General features: G+C 42.3%; 1 protein-coding gene across 1 annotated transcript in view; it reads left to right on the top strand.

Annotated features, from left to right (window-relative positions):
- The first annotated feature begins 15,468 nt into the window (after positions 1 to 15,468).
- LRMDA (leucine rich melanocyte differentiation associated) overlaps positions 15,469 to 16,456 on the top strand; it is an 834,718-nt gene continuing 833,730 nt past the window's right edge. The window contains exon 1 of the mRNA XM_075842829.1: positions 15,469 to 15,633. Within this exon, the coding sequence (XP_075698944.1) occupies positions 15,595 to 15,633 (39 nt within the window). The 5' untranslated portion in view covers positions 15,469 to 15,594. The remainder of the gene's footprint in view (positions 15,634 to 16,456) is intronic.

The following is a 16,456-nucleotide window of genomic DNA, read 5'->3' on the forward strand; positions in this document are numbered from 1 at the left end:
CTGTTATCTTTAGTTCCCATGGTAGCATTACTGGTGCAGCATAGAAAGCATGTGCTGCTACCACAGCAGTTGCATAGTCTACATTTAGTTTTGCCTTGATCAACATATAATGCCATAGAGTATTGAAGCAAGACTAAAGGTTACGTTGTAGCAGAGCAACTGGTATGTTAAACGCCCAACATGCCTCAATTTGTCACTTTGAAATTGCAAAAAGGTAACTTAAGAGGTAAATGTGAAGACCGAGGTGATTGGTGGGCACAGATGATGAAATAGTATCACCATAAAAAGACTATGCTACACCAAATGGCTATAAGCAGGGGTAAAGGCTAATAAATAGGGCCCTGGTGGGGGGACAAGTAAGGTGGCAATGCTGAAACACACCATTGAAGTATCAGCCGAGGAAAAGAATATCAGAATTCCAAACATATCAAGCACAGGGAAGGCAGACTGCAGCAGTCGGCTACTTCGTCGAACGTGTTAGGTCCCACATGGAGGGGTTGAATCTTCTTCAGAGTAGCCTCAATTAGGACCAATGTCATCATGAATTTAGTTGGCACAAAAGCAATGTAAGGGCTGGCTGGGACCGGTTGAAGTAGTTCAGAGGACTACATGATTAGTATAAAGGAGTGAAGGCAAAAGTAACTGTGGGAAAATAGTAAAGTCCTAGTGGGTATGACATGGATACTTTCTTTCCCATTTTAACAAGAAACCAAAAGAGGATATAAAGGATCAGGAAATTTTGTCAGTAGGCAAGTTTTGGTGAAGTTTATATAATCTTAAGATGTGATGTCTCTATTTTCTGAATTTGAACCTTGAGCCTTTAAATGGGTTGTCCACTTTTTAAAAACAATCCAGCAATACCCGTTAAATATTTATTAAAGTATTTTTTATAAATACAGGATACAGGTACAGGGAACACTGGGAACTGGAAAACACTAGGAGACCATTTTCATAGACAAACTTAGGGTATGACAACAACGCTCAAACATGGGAGGAAGGGGCTGGGCCCTTCATATAGTCCATGGTACTCATGGGCTAATTATACATGAAAGTCCGGTGCGCACGCTGCCCATTTAAGGGGGTTAGTGTTAGCCTCTTCATGTCTAATATTAAGCCCCGCCTTAGTAATGTATGCTGTCAATCAGTCAGCAGTTATTACTAAGGTGGTAGTAATAAAGTTTAGAAAAATACAAAGACATAGGAAAAATATTTTATTGAAATAAAAATCCCACACACAACCCTCGTTATACATTTTATTGAGAATTAAAAAAAAAGCTGTTACCGAAGTTGTAAAAAAACACAAATACACAAAAATAATTAGTAACACATAAAAAAGCAAAACAATTATTATTCTTACCTTTCCTGGGTCCAGAGCTGGAGCCGCAAAATTAGCTGGACCCTACCTATATCTAATCCTATAATGTGTGATACTGTCTGCTGAGCTACTGTATCTAATCCCATCATGTGTGATAATGTCTGCTGGGCCTTATATCTAATCCTATCATGTGCCATACTGTCTGCTGAACCTTATATCTAATCCTATCATGGGTGAAACTGTCTGCTGAGCCACTGTATCTAATCCTGTCATGTGTGATACTGTCTGCTGAGGCACTTTATCTAATCCTGTCCACAGCTATAGGGTCGTAGTGCTATAGATATGCTGTCTCATATATATGTGTGTATATATATATATATATACATATATATATATATATATATATATATAGTAAATACTTTCAAAATACGAGACAGCACACCTTGATATTGAAAAAAGTGGATTTATTCACCACATGCAACGTTTCAGCCCTACTCCATGGGGCCTTTCTCAAGAATATATATACAGTGAAGGAAATAAGTATTTGATCCCTTGCTGATTTTGTAAGTTTGCCCACTGTCAAAGACATGAACAGTCTAGAATTTTTAGGCTAGGTTAATTTTACCGGTGAGAGATAGATTATATTTAAAAAAAATCAGAATATCACATTGTCAAAATTCTATATATTTATTTGCATTGTGCACAGAGAAATAAGTATTTGATCCCTTTGGCAAACAAGACTTAATACTTGGTGGCAAAACCCTTGTTGGCAAGCACAGCAGTCAGACGTTTTTTGTAGTTGATGATGAGGTTTGCACACATGTTAGATGGAATTTTGGCCCACTCCTCTTTACAGATCATCTGTAAATCATTAAGATTTCAAGGCTGTCGCTTAGCAACTCGGATCTTCAGCTCCCTCCATAAGTTTTCGATGGGATTAAGGTCTGGAGACTGGCTAGGCCACTCCATGACCTTAATGTGCTTTTTTTGAGCCACTCCTTTGTTGCCTTGGCTGTATGTTTCGGGTCATTGTCGTGCTGGAAGACCCAGCCACGAGCTATTTTTAATGTCCTGGTGGAGGGAAGGAGGTTGTCACTCAGGATTTGACGGTACATGGCTCCATCCATTCTCCCATTGATGCGGTGAAGTAGTCCTGTGCCCTTAGCAGAGAAACACCCCCAAAACATAATGTTTCCACCTCCATGCTTGACAGTGGGGACGGTGTTCTTTGGGTCATAGGCAGCATTTCTCTTCCTCCAAACACGGCGAGTTGAGTTAATGCCAAAGAGCTCAATTTTAGTCTCATCTGACCACAGCACCTTCTCCCAATCACTCTCAGAATCATCCAGATGTTCATTTGCAAACTTCAGACGGGCCTGTACATGTGCCTTCTTGAGCAGGGGGACCTTGCGGGCACTGCAGGATTTTAATCCATTACGGCGTAATGTGTTACCAATGGTTTTCTTGGTGACTGTGGTCCCAGCTGCCTTGAGATCATTAACAAGTTCCCCCTGTGTAGTTTTCGGCTGATCTCTCACCTTCCTCAGGATCAAGGATACCCCACGAGGTGAGTTTTGCATGGAGCCCCAGATCGATGTCGATTGACAGTCATTTTGTATGTCTTCCATTTTCTTACTATTGCACCAACAGTTGTCTCCTCCTCACCCAGCGTCTTACTTAAGGTTTTGTAGCCCATTCCAGCCTTGTGCATGTCTATGTTCTTGTACCTGACATCCTTAGAAAGCTCTTTGGTCTTGCCCATGTTGTAGAGGTTAGAGTCAGACTGATTCATTGAGTCTGTGGACAGGAGTCTTTTATACAGGTGACCATGTAAGACAGCTGTCTTTAATGCAGGCACCAAGTTGATTTGGAGCAGTAACTGGTCTGGAGGAGGCTGAACTCTTAATGGTTGGTAGGGGATCAAATACTTATTTCTCTGTGCACAATGCAAATAAATATATATCATTTTGACTATGTGATTTTCTGTTTTTTTTTAAATATAATCTATCTCTCACTGGTAAAATTAACCTAGCCTAAAAACTCTAGACTGTTCATGTCTTTGACAGTGGGCAAACTTACAAAATCAGCAAGGGATCAAATACTTATGTCCTTCACTGTATATATAGGTAAATATATATATATATATACACGCACACACATTTTTTTGGGGGTATATGTATTGGGGCTATTTCCCCCGATGTTTCAAGACCTTAGTGACGCCCCGGCTGCTAGTGCTGCATCTTTGGGTCACTTAGAAGACCCAGCGATACAGCTGTAAGCTGCGGGCCGTTGGCCATGAGAAGTTTGGGGAGGGGAGCCCAAGAATAATCTTTGCATCGGGGCCCATGAGCCTTTAGCTACGCCCCTGTGTGTATGTATGGTGTGTGTCTGTATTGTGCATTTAGTATGTGTGCATATATAGTGTATATAGTGTGGGGTGTATAGAGTATATAGTGTGTGCCTGAAGTGCGTGTATAGTGTGCGTGGTGCGTATATAGGTGCATTTAGTGTGTGTGATGTGTGTTTGTATATATAGTGAGTGTGTGTGTGTGTGTGTGTGTGTGTGCGTTGTGTCAATGTGTACTGTGTAAAGTACTAGCAAATACCAGATGGGCCAGTGCTCAGTGGGCTGGGAGTCCGCTGCTGATCCAATCATGGCTGCTCACTACCGCTGTAGCTGCAATAGCAGTACCGTTACCAAAAGTGTCCAGCACTGACCACTATGTATTGGATTTGTGTATTTGATTTACAGAAATGATGTAAATCAAATTCAATAGCTGACGGCCACCATCACTTACCACTCTTCAGTGATCTCCACCTCCGTGCGCCACCTGAGTAGCTCCTTACGCGTCCAGCCCCAAACACAAGGTCCTGATGCTGAACAGTTGACTTTGTTCGGCGGTGTCTGGAGGTAAAGCCTAACCAGCAAGGAGGTATAAATAAAATATGGGGTCTGAATTAAAGGTGTTGGCCCATGAAAAACATTTATCACCTATCTGCAGGATAGGCGATAAATGCATGATCGCTGTGGGGGCCCTGATTAGGTGTACTGATTTAAACTTCATACAGCGCAGGGGAGGGCTCTAGTCATGAGCGGGAGCTGTTTAATGTAATCCATGTAACCTCGGGGCGGATGCATTAGACATCAGACGTGACGTTATACGCTTTGCAGGAGGATGCCATGGATTGCTGTAGAAAGCTCCCACTTGTGTCTCCAACCGAGCTTTCTAATCACTCAGCTCTCCTTCCCTTCTCTCCGACTTGCAGGCAGCTCAGAGGATTCCTTTACAACTCCAGACTGGTAAGTACATCTGCAGTTTAACTGCTGTTCAGGTAGAGGGTACTGTAAATGCGTAGGGGAGGGGATTCTTTAAAAATTGTTTTTGTGGGGGACCTTACTGTAAATGTTATGTGTGGGGGTAGGGGATCCTGTATAAATACTTTTTGTGTTGGGGGGGGGGGGACTTTAATGTAAATGCTATGTGTGGGGGGAGGGGATTCCTTATAAATCATTTTTGTGGGGGAGGGGGGACATGGCAGTGAACTCTATCTGTGTGGGGGGATTTTGGGTAGTAATTTTGCTGTCATTTTGCGTTTTTATGCCACGATATTCACATAACCATGAGCAATTTCCTGAAAACAGATGCAAAAAAATGTGATTTGACCGCCACATGTTCATTCGTCTGGGGGTACGGAGATTACAGGATTGCAGTTAATGTTATGTTTGGGAGAAGATTATTTATAGTTTTTGTGTGGGGAGGGTGGACTTTTTTTTCCCTGTCCACACACAGTAGCTAAGATAAACCTACAACTGGAAAGGGTCAATAATTACACAATGATCATAATATGATAGAAAAAATATTAAATCTTTATTTAAGACATGTATACAGACAATGATTAAAAATGAGTCGTACAATGCAAAAAAAGGGCGTCAGCCTATGTCAGGAGTTTATGGTCCAATCTAAAGGATATGTACAAAATGACAAACAATTTTTCCGTATGGGTTCAACAGGTAGGTGAGCATATGAAATTCAGGTGTATTAGAGAATGCTTAATATGCTCATACAAAAGCTGATAGAGCTTATTTGAAACAGATCACACTGGTCAATGTCGGACAAATTGTCTATATACATCTCAAACTAGTAAAGAGACGATGTCTCAAGAATATGCATATATTTGAACAAATAAAACATTTTAGGAGGAAGCCATACACACTATCCCCAATGAAGTGAGAATTAAAGTGATCAGATCATGAATATGCTGTTTGGCATAATAAAAAACCAAGTGGAAAGCAAAGCATGATTAAAACATGATCAGAGACAAGGTAAGACAGCACAAATGAACACATTCCCATATAAGGACTCCTGCACAGTGAATGACGCCGGACCCGACACGCGTTTCGGCTGATGCCGTCGTCCGGGGGTGGCGCCATCCCAGTGGGGACCTCCCTTTTAACATCAGGATAGCCAATGGGAATGTGATGCACAGATGTTTGGGTAGAAGAGGGTAATAGCGGCGACATGCGGTGGGTATGAAGATGGGCACCACCCCACTTCCGGTCCCGCGTCATCAAAACGGATATGATGTGGCAATGTCTGACATCACCGCCCACATACCCGCCTGATCAAGACAGCGGCAATGGCCACTCCCCACAGAGACGCAAGTGCACAACCGCTCCAAATGGGTGCATCAGGTAAGTAAATAGATAAACATATGAACGCAAAATCGAACCATGTGGAGATTTAGAAGCAACGAGAACAAAGGGGAAAGGGAAAAGAAAAATAATAATTATGTGAAAAGGTGACCAAAAAGTAAGTGAACAATGTGAGTAAGTAGTGAGATGAATGAAAACAATGGAAAAAATAAATAAAAAGAAAATAAGAAAACTAAATAAAGAAATTATGTAGAACCTACTGCTAATAGTGAGCGAACGGCATGAAAAAGCCGATGATGATGAGAAGGCCAAAAAAGGCATTGAAAGATGCAAAGTGCCAAACACAATAACGATTTTGCAAAGGATATGTAAAAGTAAACAATACAATCTACGCAAAAACTAACGTGGTGCATGAATGTAAATAATGTGAATATATCGAAAGTGTAGGGATGATTGCACAAAGAACAATGAAAAAGAAAATATATAAAATAAATAAAGAATAAGTAATAAAAAATAAAACAATAAAGTACGCATTGTGCTACATAAAGTACAAGAATTGCAAAATCCTATGAATAATGAGCACCACAGATGTTGATCCATGGCATATATTTAGATTCATAGAGCCTTGTCATGTACCCGATCCACCAACCATCAAATATCTGAATCAAAAAAAGGATCTTTCAGTTGTTATATTATAACAAGGGAGGAAAATAATAAACAAAATTAATACTCAATGGGAAATACAAAGACATTAACCAGTTCAGGACCGGGCTATTTTGCGCCTTCAGGACCAGATACCGTTTAGCCATTTTTAGCACGTGTTAGTTAAATGGCTATAACTTTTTTATTTGTTGGGCTAACGACGTGATTTTTGCAAATTTTTTTCTGTAGACAATGCAGGTTTCATTTTTTATCGTTTTTATACACACCTTTTTTGCTATTTTAGAATTTTTATTCATAAAGTTTGAAAATAATAGTAAAAAAATAAGCTTTTTTAAGTTACAGCTATTTTTTTGGTAATAACATAGTTTTACCCTAAAATAGACCTTTTATTTGTGATCATCATTGTCTACCGTAAATTTTAATATATTACATCTCTATATTAGGGTAATTGGGTCAGCGCTAGCGTTACAACAATGATTGGCGGGGGGGAACGTTTTTTTTTGGGGTGGGTATTTTATGTGTATGTATTATAAATTTTTTTTTGCACTTTACTTTACTAGTTTTTTATTACTATGGTCTGTCCCCCAAAGGTCAAAAAGGACCTTTGTGGAACTTTATATATTTTTTTTCTTTCTTTTACACCATGTTTTTCCACTGTAACTGGAGCTGCACAGCAGCCCCAGTTACAGGGGAAATCAGCCCTCTCATAGTGACGATTGTCACTAATAGGGCTGTGCTGGGTCTAGTAAGACCCAGCAGCAGTCTCTCAATAAAGGCACCCGGTGATCATGTGACTGGTCGCCGCTGCTGCTGTCTCTATTCCTATACACAGCGTTCATTGAGCGCTGTGTAAAAAGACATCGGAGAAGACAGAAGCAGCTAAAGCAGCTTCTATCCTCTACTCAGGGTCCCCGGCAGTCACTGGCAGCCGGAGACCCGACATTCAGCTGCTCGATCGCGCGGGCAGCAAGTTAAAACCCGAGCCGTAAAAAGTCTATGGCTCGGGTTTTAAGGACCCTGACCGCTGGCCGTAAAAATACAGCCAGCGGTCGGGAACCAGTTAAGGAAAAAACTAAAATGATAAAAATAAGGGATAAAAACAGACCCGCTAGGAGTCAATGGTTAGAGGAATGGAGTGAAGCTAAGTGTCTCATTTAGACCCTGTGGACACATTGTGCCAATGGTCCAAATCCATCTGGCTTCACACTGTGCCAATTTTTGTGTGATGTTACCTCCCCGAATCCCCAATGGAATACAATCTATCCCTCGTACCCTAAGTTTAGATGGGTCACAAGAATAGTGTGTTTTAAAGGGTCGTGCAACTGGCTTCACTGTTTATATAGCATCTTTATCGTTAACTTCTACGGCACCTATAATATCACGTACATGTTCTCTTACACGGATTTTAAATTCTCTAGATGTTAGACCCACGTAAATTTTGGGACAGGGGCATGTCGCATAATGCACGACCGCTTTGGTCGTACATGTGATGTGATGGGTGATGGTAAATGTTTTAGTACCTATTGCATTTAAAAATCAATCACCTTTTCTACAGCTACACATCGCCACACATCGTCCGCATAGACTACACACCCATTTAGGGCCCTTTGTACCAAAGGGAAATTTCGCTTTCTTGTTGACATAGTGACTCCTGACAAGATGGTCCCTCAAATTTCTAGACCTTCTGGCTGAGATACTAGGATATTTGGTGATATATTTCTCTAGTGTTGGATCTGTCAGAAAGATAGGCCAATAGCGATTCAGAATTTCGTTCATTTGTGACCAACTCGAATGATAATTGGTGGTGAATCTCACCTTTGTCTCTGTGTTGGTTACTCTCGTTGAATAAAGGAGGCTTTCTCTTGTTGTATGTTTTGCCCTATGGTATGCTTTCTTAATGGATCTCCTACTGTTATCCACATTCTAGAAAACGAATCCTCAAGCCTTGTGCCTGTTCTTCAAAGACTGCGTCAGAAGAGCAGATTCTTTTGATCCCTAAAAATTGGCCAATATGGACAGCCTGTATGGTCTGTGCCGGATGAGAAGAGGAGGAATGCAACAATGAATTCACTGCTGTCTTTTTACGATATACATCACTTTGTAAAAATCCTTGTATATCTTTTGTGAGATTCACATCCAAGAAATCAATGTGTTGTCTATCGTATTTATACGTGAATTTTAAATTACGATCATTTTTATTCAAACGAATCATAAATTTGTCCAGTTCGGAAGGATCACCCTTCCAGATGATCATGATGTCGTCGATGTACCGAGCCCAAATTATGACTCGGTCCATCAAATCATCCTGACCATCAGACAACAGGTCCGACTCCCACAACTCTAGGAACAGGTTGGCATATGAGGGTGCACATGCCGCCCCCATAGCTGTCTCCTGGAGCTGTAGATAGAAGGACCCGTTAAATACAAAAAAGTTGTGTGTTAAGGCAAACTCGAGAAGTTTCACCACAAAAGTTGAAAGAGAGGTCCCTATATTAGTCGTGGCAAGACAATGGGTAACTGCCCTAATACCATCCACATGACGAATGCTAGTATAGAGCGACTCTACGTCACAAGTGATCAATAGCATGTCCTTTTCAATACTGATACCATTGATCCTCTGTAAGAGATCTGCTGTATCGCAAATGTAAGACGGTAAACTTTCGATCAAACCCTTAAGGTGTAAGTCAATAAATGTGCAAATTCTCGCGGTAATACTGCCCCTACCTGAAATTATAGGTCTTCCTGGGGGAGTTGTTTCATTTTTATGCACCTTCGGGAGAAGATATAGTGTAGGTATAGTCGGTTCTTCTGTGGTCAGAGCTTCACAGAGTTCTTTGCTGATTGTGTTATTTTGTACAGCCTGCGAAATAATTTGTTGTAATTCTAACCTGTAGGCAGACAGTGGGTTAAATGTAAGTTTTTTATAACACTGTTTGTCCCGAAGTTGTCTATATGCTTCTGCCTCATACATATTACATGGTCACACCACCATATTCCCACCTTTATCGGTGGCTTTAAAGACAATATCATCCATTTTTTGCAGTTTATTCAAACTCTGCCACTGTAATTCGATCAGGTTATCATGCTTGATATTATTTGGAATACTCTCCAATTCTTTGCTAACAGATTTAACAAAGAGATCAACGGCTGGGCACATACTTAATGTAGGAAACCTCTTGGATTTCACACAAATAGATACTGGAATTTTACCTGGTGTCACGAGGCGGGGTGTGGACCCACAGGGCCGTACCACATAGCGGGATGGCAGTGTAATGATGGGGTTTTGAGACGGACAAGTGAGCCCTAATCTACCCGCAACCCAGTCCCTGCCTACTTGCACGGCCCGTCCTAGGCGACGGCGTACAACTGGGCGACGGTCCCTACACTCAATATGTGCACGACAGACAACACAAGACAGGGTACACAGAAGAGAGGGAAGTGGGGCAGTTGCCCACGGCAACACCGTGAGCTACAGGAGTAGTGAACGAGCCGAGTCAAACCAGGAGAGTACGTGATAACAAAACAGAGCAGAAGAATAGTCAGTCAATCAAGCCAGGGTCGATATGAAGCAGGTCAATTGTAAGTAGCAGGAACAGCAGAGCCAGGAACCAGAGAGAATCACAGGCAAAAGACAAGCAGCAAATTAAGGTATACATAGACCAAGGGCGGGAGCTAGAACGGTCTGGCCAGGCTGTGATAGGTTCTCCCACTCCTCAGCCTACCAGCCTGAGTGGTAGCAGATCGAGTCACTCTAGCCGACCTAGGCACAGATGCAGGCTGATTAACCACGGGCGTCGACACAGAAGATGTGTCAGGCAAATCCTTTACAGGCAGCTGGCCAAACAGGTATGGTACAAAGTCTATAGTCCAGAAAAGGGTACCTGAGGCAATGTGGACAGCAGCAAGGCAGGCTCGGCTGGGACCAGGAGGCAGGTAGACGTCAGGCGTGGAGCAGCAGAACAGGCGTGGAGATGAAGCACAATACGATAACAGCTCAGCACGGCAGTAGACCAGGATGGTACAGATAGCACGGGAAACAGGATACAGGTACGTGGAACACTGGGAAGCTGTAAGACACTTAGGAGACCTTTTGCAAGACAGACTAAGGGAAACAACAACACTCAGGCATAGAAGCAGGGGGCTGGTCCCCTCTTATAGTCCAGGGTACTCACGGGTCAAAGTTCATCACAAGTTCCGGCGTGCGCTGCCCCTTTAAGAGCGGTCACGAGCATGCCCGCGCACCCTACGGGATCCAGCTGAGGTGAGTGGACGCGAGCGCTTGCCGACTCATGGCTGCGGCTGTCAGGGGGAGGTTGGAGCTGACGGCCCGCAGCCACAGACATTACACCTGGTTTATCAGGATCTTGTTCGTCCAAGAGGTCTTCAAGTGCACATAACAATGTTTGTTCAATATTAGTAGGAAAAAGATTGTCATATTCTGACTTATGGAACCACTTCTTGTAGATTAAAGAACGACCAAAAATATGGAGGTCCTTCACTGTAGAAAAGGTATCAAAACGGGCACAGGGTGAAAAGGTAAGGCCTCTTTCCATTAGCTCTATGTCTGTCTCAGAAAATATATGTGTAGAGAGGTCGATTATTCTAATCTTTCATGTCCTGTTTCCTTTTGTTGGCCGCTTGTCGTTGCGTTAATTTCCTTTTGAATCTCATACCAAAGGGGCCATTTGTCGCTTGAACTACACTATCTGATTCACTGGTGGAGGAGATAGATGTGAAGGATGGTGTTCGATCTCGGGTTGAATGTTGGTCAGACCTTCTCCATCTGTAGACTCTGTTTTGTTGGAAATCACCCACATCTCTAGTAAATTTGGTACTCTTTGTTTCCTGGATATCTTTTTCCCATTCTGTAAATTGAGTCTCAAGCATTTGTTTGAATTTAGATTTGTGGTTAGTTGAGTTTGGATACTATGAATTTCAGTATCCATCTGTTCTAAAATTTGTTGATTGAGCCCAATAAGAAGTTCCATAAACTTCAGTGAACCCTTGTTACAGACCTCCTCCCACCTTGAGACAAACACCTCATCGCTCATGGGGAATGATGGAAATATTTGGATTGGAAGACCTCTTGGAATCAGGTTTCTTGATATATAAGAAAAACTTTGTTCCACCAAACTTTCATACGTCGGTGGAGCAAGTTCCTATATTTATTTTGTAGCTCGCTCACATTCCCACCACCATTAAAACCAAGCACTGGAGACTCATCTCTAAAAACCTGATCCATCTGGGATCGCCAGGCGCATTCTCTGGCTTCATAATCCATGGTGCCCAAGGTACTTGACTCTGTGAAGAACACAGAAAAAATTAGCAAACAAAATCTATCTCTACATTTAGGAAGACGAAAATGCCACAGAAATGTATGACCAGCAAAGAACAGTTACAGATATTCAGTAATTCAAAATGTAATACTGAGGCATAACTGTGGCACTTAAGAGAGGTATACCAAGCGTGACTTGGTGTATTGGCCCAAAGGGAACATGGTACAGTTAAATATGGATTCTTAAAAAACGCACGTGGTTTTATCGCGATTTGCAGCAGGTTAGTGATGCAGCATTGGCCGCACAGTTTTCATAGCTGAAACATATAAAAAATGTGTTTCACCTTTAAAAAAAAGGTACGGTCAATAACCGCATTGCAAAACTGTGGTAAAACCACATGCATTTTTTTTCAGATGGGGTTTTTAATTTCAGCTCAACCGCTACATGTGAATATATCCAGGCTATGTAAACCTTTGAACACTTTGACGGCTTCGGTGACAGTGGGGCCAGGGTGTCTCTGACAAGCAGGATCCACATGTTATCGAGCACATCTAAGTTCATAAACTCAGAGACAAGCAGGACCCGCCGTCACCGAATTCGTCAGTCCCGTGATCTGACAGATTCGGGTTTAGGCACAAGATACATAGAAGCTTTATCTGAAAAAGTAAAAAAATAAATGTTTACATAGCCTTTAACCACTTTCTGAGCAGAAGCTTTACCCCCCCCCCCCCACCCTTCCTGACCAGGCCCATTTTCAAGTTTTAGCCATGTGCCAATTTAAAAGCAAACGGTTGTTCTATTAATATTATTCATAGCCTACTGTATTATTAGTCCACATGTAACAGAAACAATCCTCTGGCTGAAGAGCGTCTGAAGCCACTCTTAGGCTATGTTCACACTGAGTTTTTTGCAGGCGGAATTTCTACCTCAAAATTCCATTTGGAAGTTTGAGCCAGTTTTTCCTCTCCCTGCACGCCGATTTTCACGCCGTTTTTCGCCCACGGCCATTGAGCGCCGCGGCCATAAAACGCAGCGAAATACGCTTTCTCTGCCTCCCATTGATGTCAATGGGAGGTCAGAGGCATAAACGCCCAAAGATGGGGAATGTCCCTTCTTTCTCCCACGAGACTGTTTTACCGCTCGCGGGAAAAAGACGCCTCCGCCTCCCATTGAAATCAATGGGAGGCATTTTCGGGCCGTTTTTGACGACTTTTGTGGCGCGGTTTCCGCGTCAAAAAACTTGTGTAAACATAGCCTTACTGTACCAACCCAGCTAAAACTTTCTTTCTCTCCTTTTTTTAACAAATCACTGGAGTAGAAATAGGGTTTGATAAAATATAACTTTTACTCATAATTTTTTTAAAAATGTGCAAATAAATGCATATAAAGACACTCTTTTAAAATAAAAAAAATATGCTCCCTATTGCAGGGGGAAATTGACATTCTGTGCGGTTATTAAATGGCAATTTGCGCAGGTTGTAACTATGTTTTTCACACAACACATATAAAGCTCCAAGTCATTGTAATATGTAAGGAAAAGGTTTTTCAGAAGAGTAGGTATTGTTGTATTTGGGGTGATCAGTCCCCCTACCCGTTTTGTGTTGTAACAGAGTCCATGCTGTTCCTGTGCCTGGGAAACCTTGTTATTCCTTTATAAATATCCAGGCAACCAGTGTTATGCCTTCTCCCGACGCGTTTCCTTGTGGCCCAAATTCTACAGGGGAGATAAGGCCATTTAACTTCTTCAATAGGAGGCTTTGTTTGCATTGGAGTCATAAAAAGAGTAAATCTTCTGCATTGGCAGAGAGTACTAGCTGCATCAGTTCCACAATGCTGGGATGTGTGCCTGTCTTGGCGTGTAACGTCCTCTCCTTTTTTTAACACCAAAGTTGAAAGCCCCCTCTCTGCTGTCTTCTTCAGTCTGCTGAGGTTGAGCTGAGATGTAGCTACCCCTGCCCACTCAGTCTCTTCTTTCCCCCGGGCGCCAAACTAGATGTGGAACATATCACACATCACTATCACTTTTATCGCGAGAAATTAGTTCTCTTTGCGCAGCAATGATTAGCGGGGGGAAGAGCTCCCAACTCACTGCTGCGCAGAGTAACTTAGGCTAGGAAGGTTGATGGCAGTGGCGCCGCGACCCTTTCGCTATCACTAGGCAGATTAATTCTTCTGCCTAGTAGCACATCTTGCGCATGCGACAGCCAGATAAAATAACTAGGGAAGGAGCTCCCCAATCGGTTGACTGAGCAGCTATGACTTACAAAGAGACGTTGCGGCGGCTGAAGCATTTTCTAGTAATGAGCACTGGGCCGGCTACAGGTTTATGTGGACCGTTGGATGATTGAGTCTGAGTGGGCCCTTTGAATTGTGTGACACGATTGTGACAATTGTGTGATTTCTCCTGATTTCCGTGCGGAAAATATTCAGCAGCACGTAGATAACATTTGTTAATCCCTTCCCGCCGCAGCCGTTTTTCGGATTTTCACTTTTGCTTTTTCCTCTCCACCTTCCAAAAGACATAGATTTTTTTTTTCTGTAGATATAGCTGTATGAGGTCTTTTTTTTGCGGGACGAGTTGTAGATTTTCACGCCACCATTTATAGTACCATATAGTGGGAAACTGGAAAAAATTTCTTTGTGTTGTGGGAAAAAACAGCGGTTCCTCCATTTTTGGGGGGCTCCGTTTTTACGGCGTACACCTCGCGGTAAATACGACCTGTTAACTTTATTCTGTGGGTCAATACGATTATGGCGATACCACGTTTATATAGTTTTGTGTATATTACTACTTTACAAGGAAAAAACTGATTGTTGAAAATAAAAATAAAATTAGTTTTGAGTCGCCATATTCTGAGAGCCATAACATTTTGTTGGGGTACATGAGACTTTTTGATCACGTTTTATTACATTTTTTTTGTGGGCGATGAAGTGACCACAAACAGCGATTCTGGCGTTTTTTATATTTTCTTTTTTTTGGCGGGTTAAATAATGTTATATTGCAATAGCTTTGACTTTTACGGACGCGGCAGTACCGGTTATGTTAATATTTTTTTACATTGCGTTTTTTTTTAAACTTTTAACATTTTTCTTTTTTTATATATTAAATAAAAATGTATTTAGCTGTATTTGACCTTTTTTCATGAGTAAATTAACCTCATGTAAATTAATGACACGGCTTCCTTCGCCACGCCATTGGCAATAAGATCCTGTACTTAACCATTTCCATGCTGCCGCAGTTAGGAACATAGTGGCGTCAATGCATCGTTCCGAGACAGGCTAGCTTGTTCACAAGCCCTCATATGGATGGTACGAGCGACCCAAAAAGTGTCTGAACAGATCCTAAAAGTATATAGAAATGTATTATTTTAATCTGGGCCAAGTTTTTTTATCCTCGAAAAAGTTTTTGTTTTCTTTTTAAAATAAGGGACCCTTGCGAGGACAACACAGGACCCCTCGCAAAGTTCTTCCGTATGACATGACAATTAATAGTTGAACTGTAGTCACGTGTTTATGTTTATGGAACGGCCCATTCAGAAAAAAAAAACCCTGCACCACGTGACCCGGCAGTGCTGCGCTCACACAACTGTCAGCTGACCGACTTGTGCATTTGCCGGTTCGAGATCAGCGACGTGCGTTACACATCCCGGAACCGAGTGCACACAGGACCGGAGCCTCCAGAGACTATGTCCGGTGACGGAGAGGAGACGGTGACAGGCACACAGGTGAGCGGGGGAGGATGTGACGTCATGAGAAGGGGGCGGTGTTTGTGTCACCTGAACTCGTTCCCTCAGATGTTTGAAGTTTTTGGCGCTAAAAGTTTTGCTTTTCGCTGTTGTGAGTGTCGGGAGCGGCGTCATGTCTGCCTGCACCTGCTTCCTCGTTTACAGCTCAGGCTATTCTACGTTTAGGATAGTTCTCCATTTGTCTGTAAATTTATTTCTTTTATAACCTTATTTTGGTCTTAAAATGCACCTCCATTTGTGGCCCGAATTGGGGCGCGGAGAGACGCGGTACGGTTGCCATGGCGTATGTCTGGTCAGGCGGGAGATCATAAGCGAAGATACAATTTGAAGGGGAATTTGTACCATAGACTATTATGGCATATCCATAAGAGGTGAGACCTACTTTCCGTCATCCATCTGGCGTAGTGGCTGCCGCATCCAGGTGGAAAATGTAGAAGTGGGCGTACAAATACTATGGCAATAAATTGTCAAAATGCTGCACCGTAATCCTAATGGGGGGAAAAAAACAGGTGAAATAAATGCGATTTTTTTTTTTTTTTTTGTAAGTACCACAGAAACTTTACCGAAGTGTGAATAGACATCACGTCCTGGCTGGAGGAGATGTCTATTCACTCTCAAGACACTTCGGTAAAGTTACTGTGGGAGTAAGTGACAGCACAGCGTGATCAGGTGAGATCACGCTGTGCTGTGAGTACAGTGTGATCTCGCGAGATCACGCTGTGCTGTGAGTACAGCTAAACATGAATGGAGAGAAGTGAATGACGCTGATTGGTCAGCATCATACACTTCTCTTTACAACGCC

Source organism: Rhinoderma darwinii, chromosome 11 (genome assembly GCF_050947455.1).
Source record: "Rhinoderma darwinii isolate aRhiDar2 chromosome 11, aRhiDar2.hap1, whole genome shotgun sequence".
NCBI classification, from domain to species: Eukaryota; Metazoa; Chordata; class Amphibia; order Anura; family Rhinodermatidae; genus Rhinoderma; species Rhinoderma darwinii.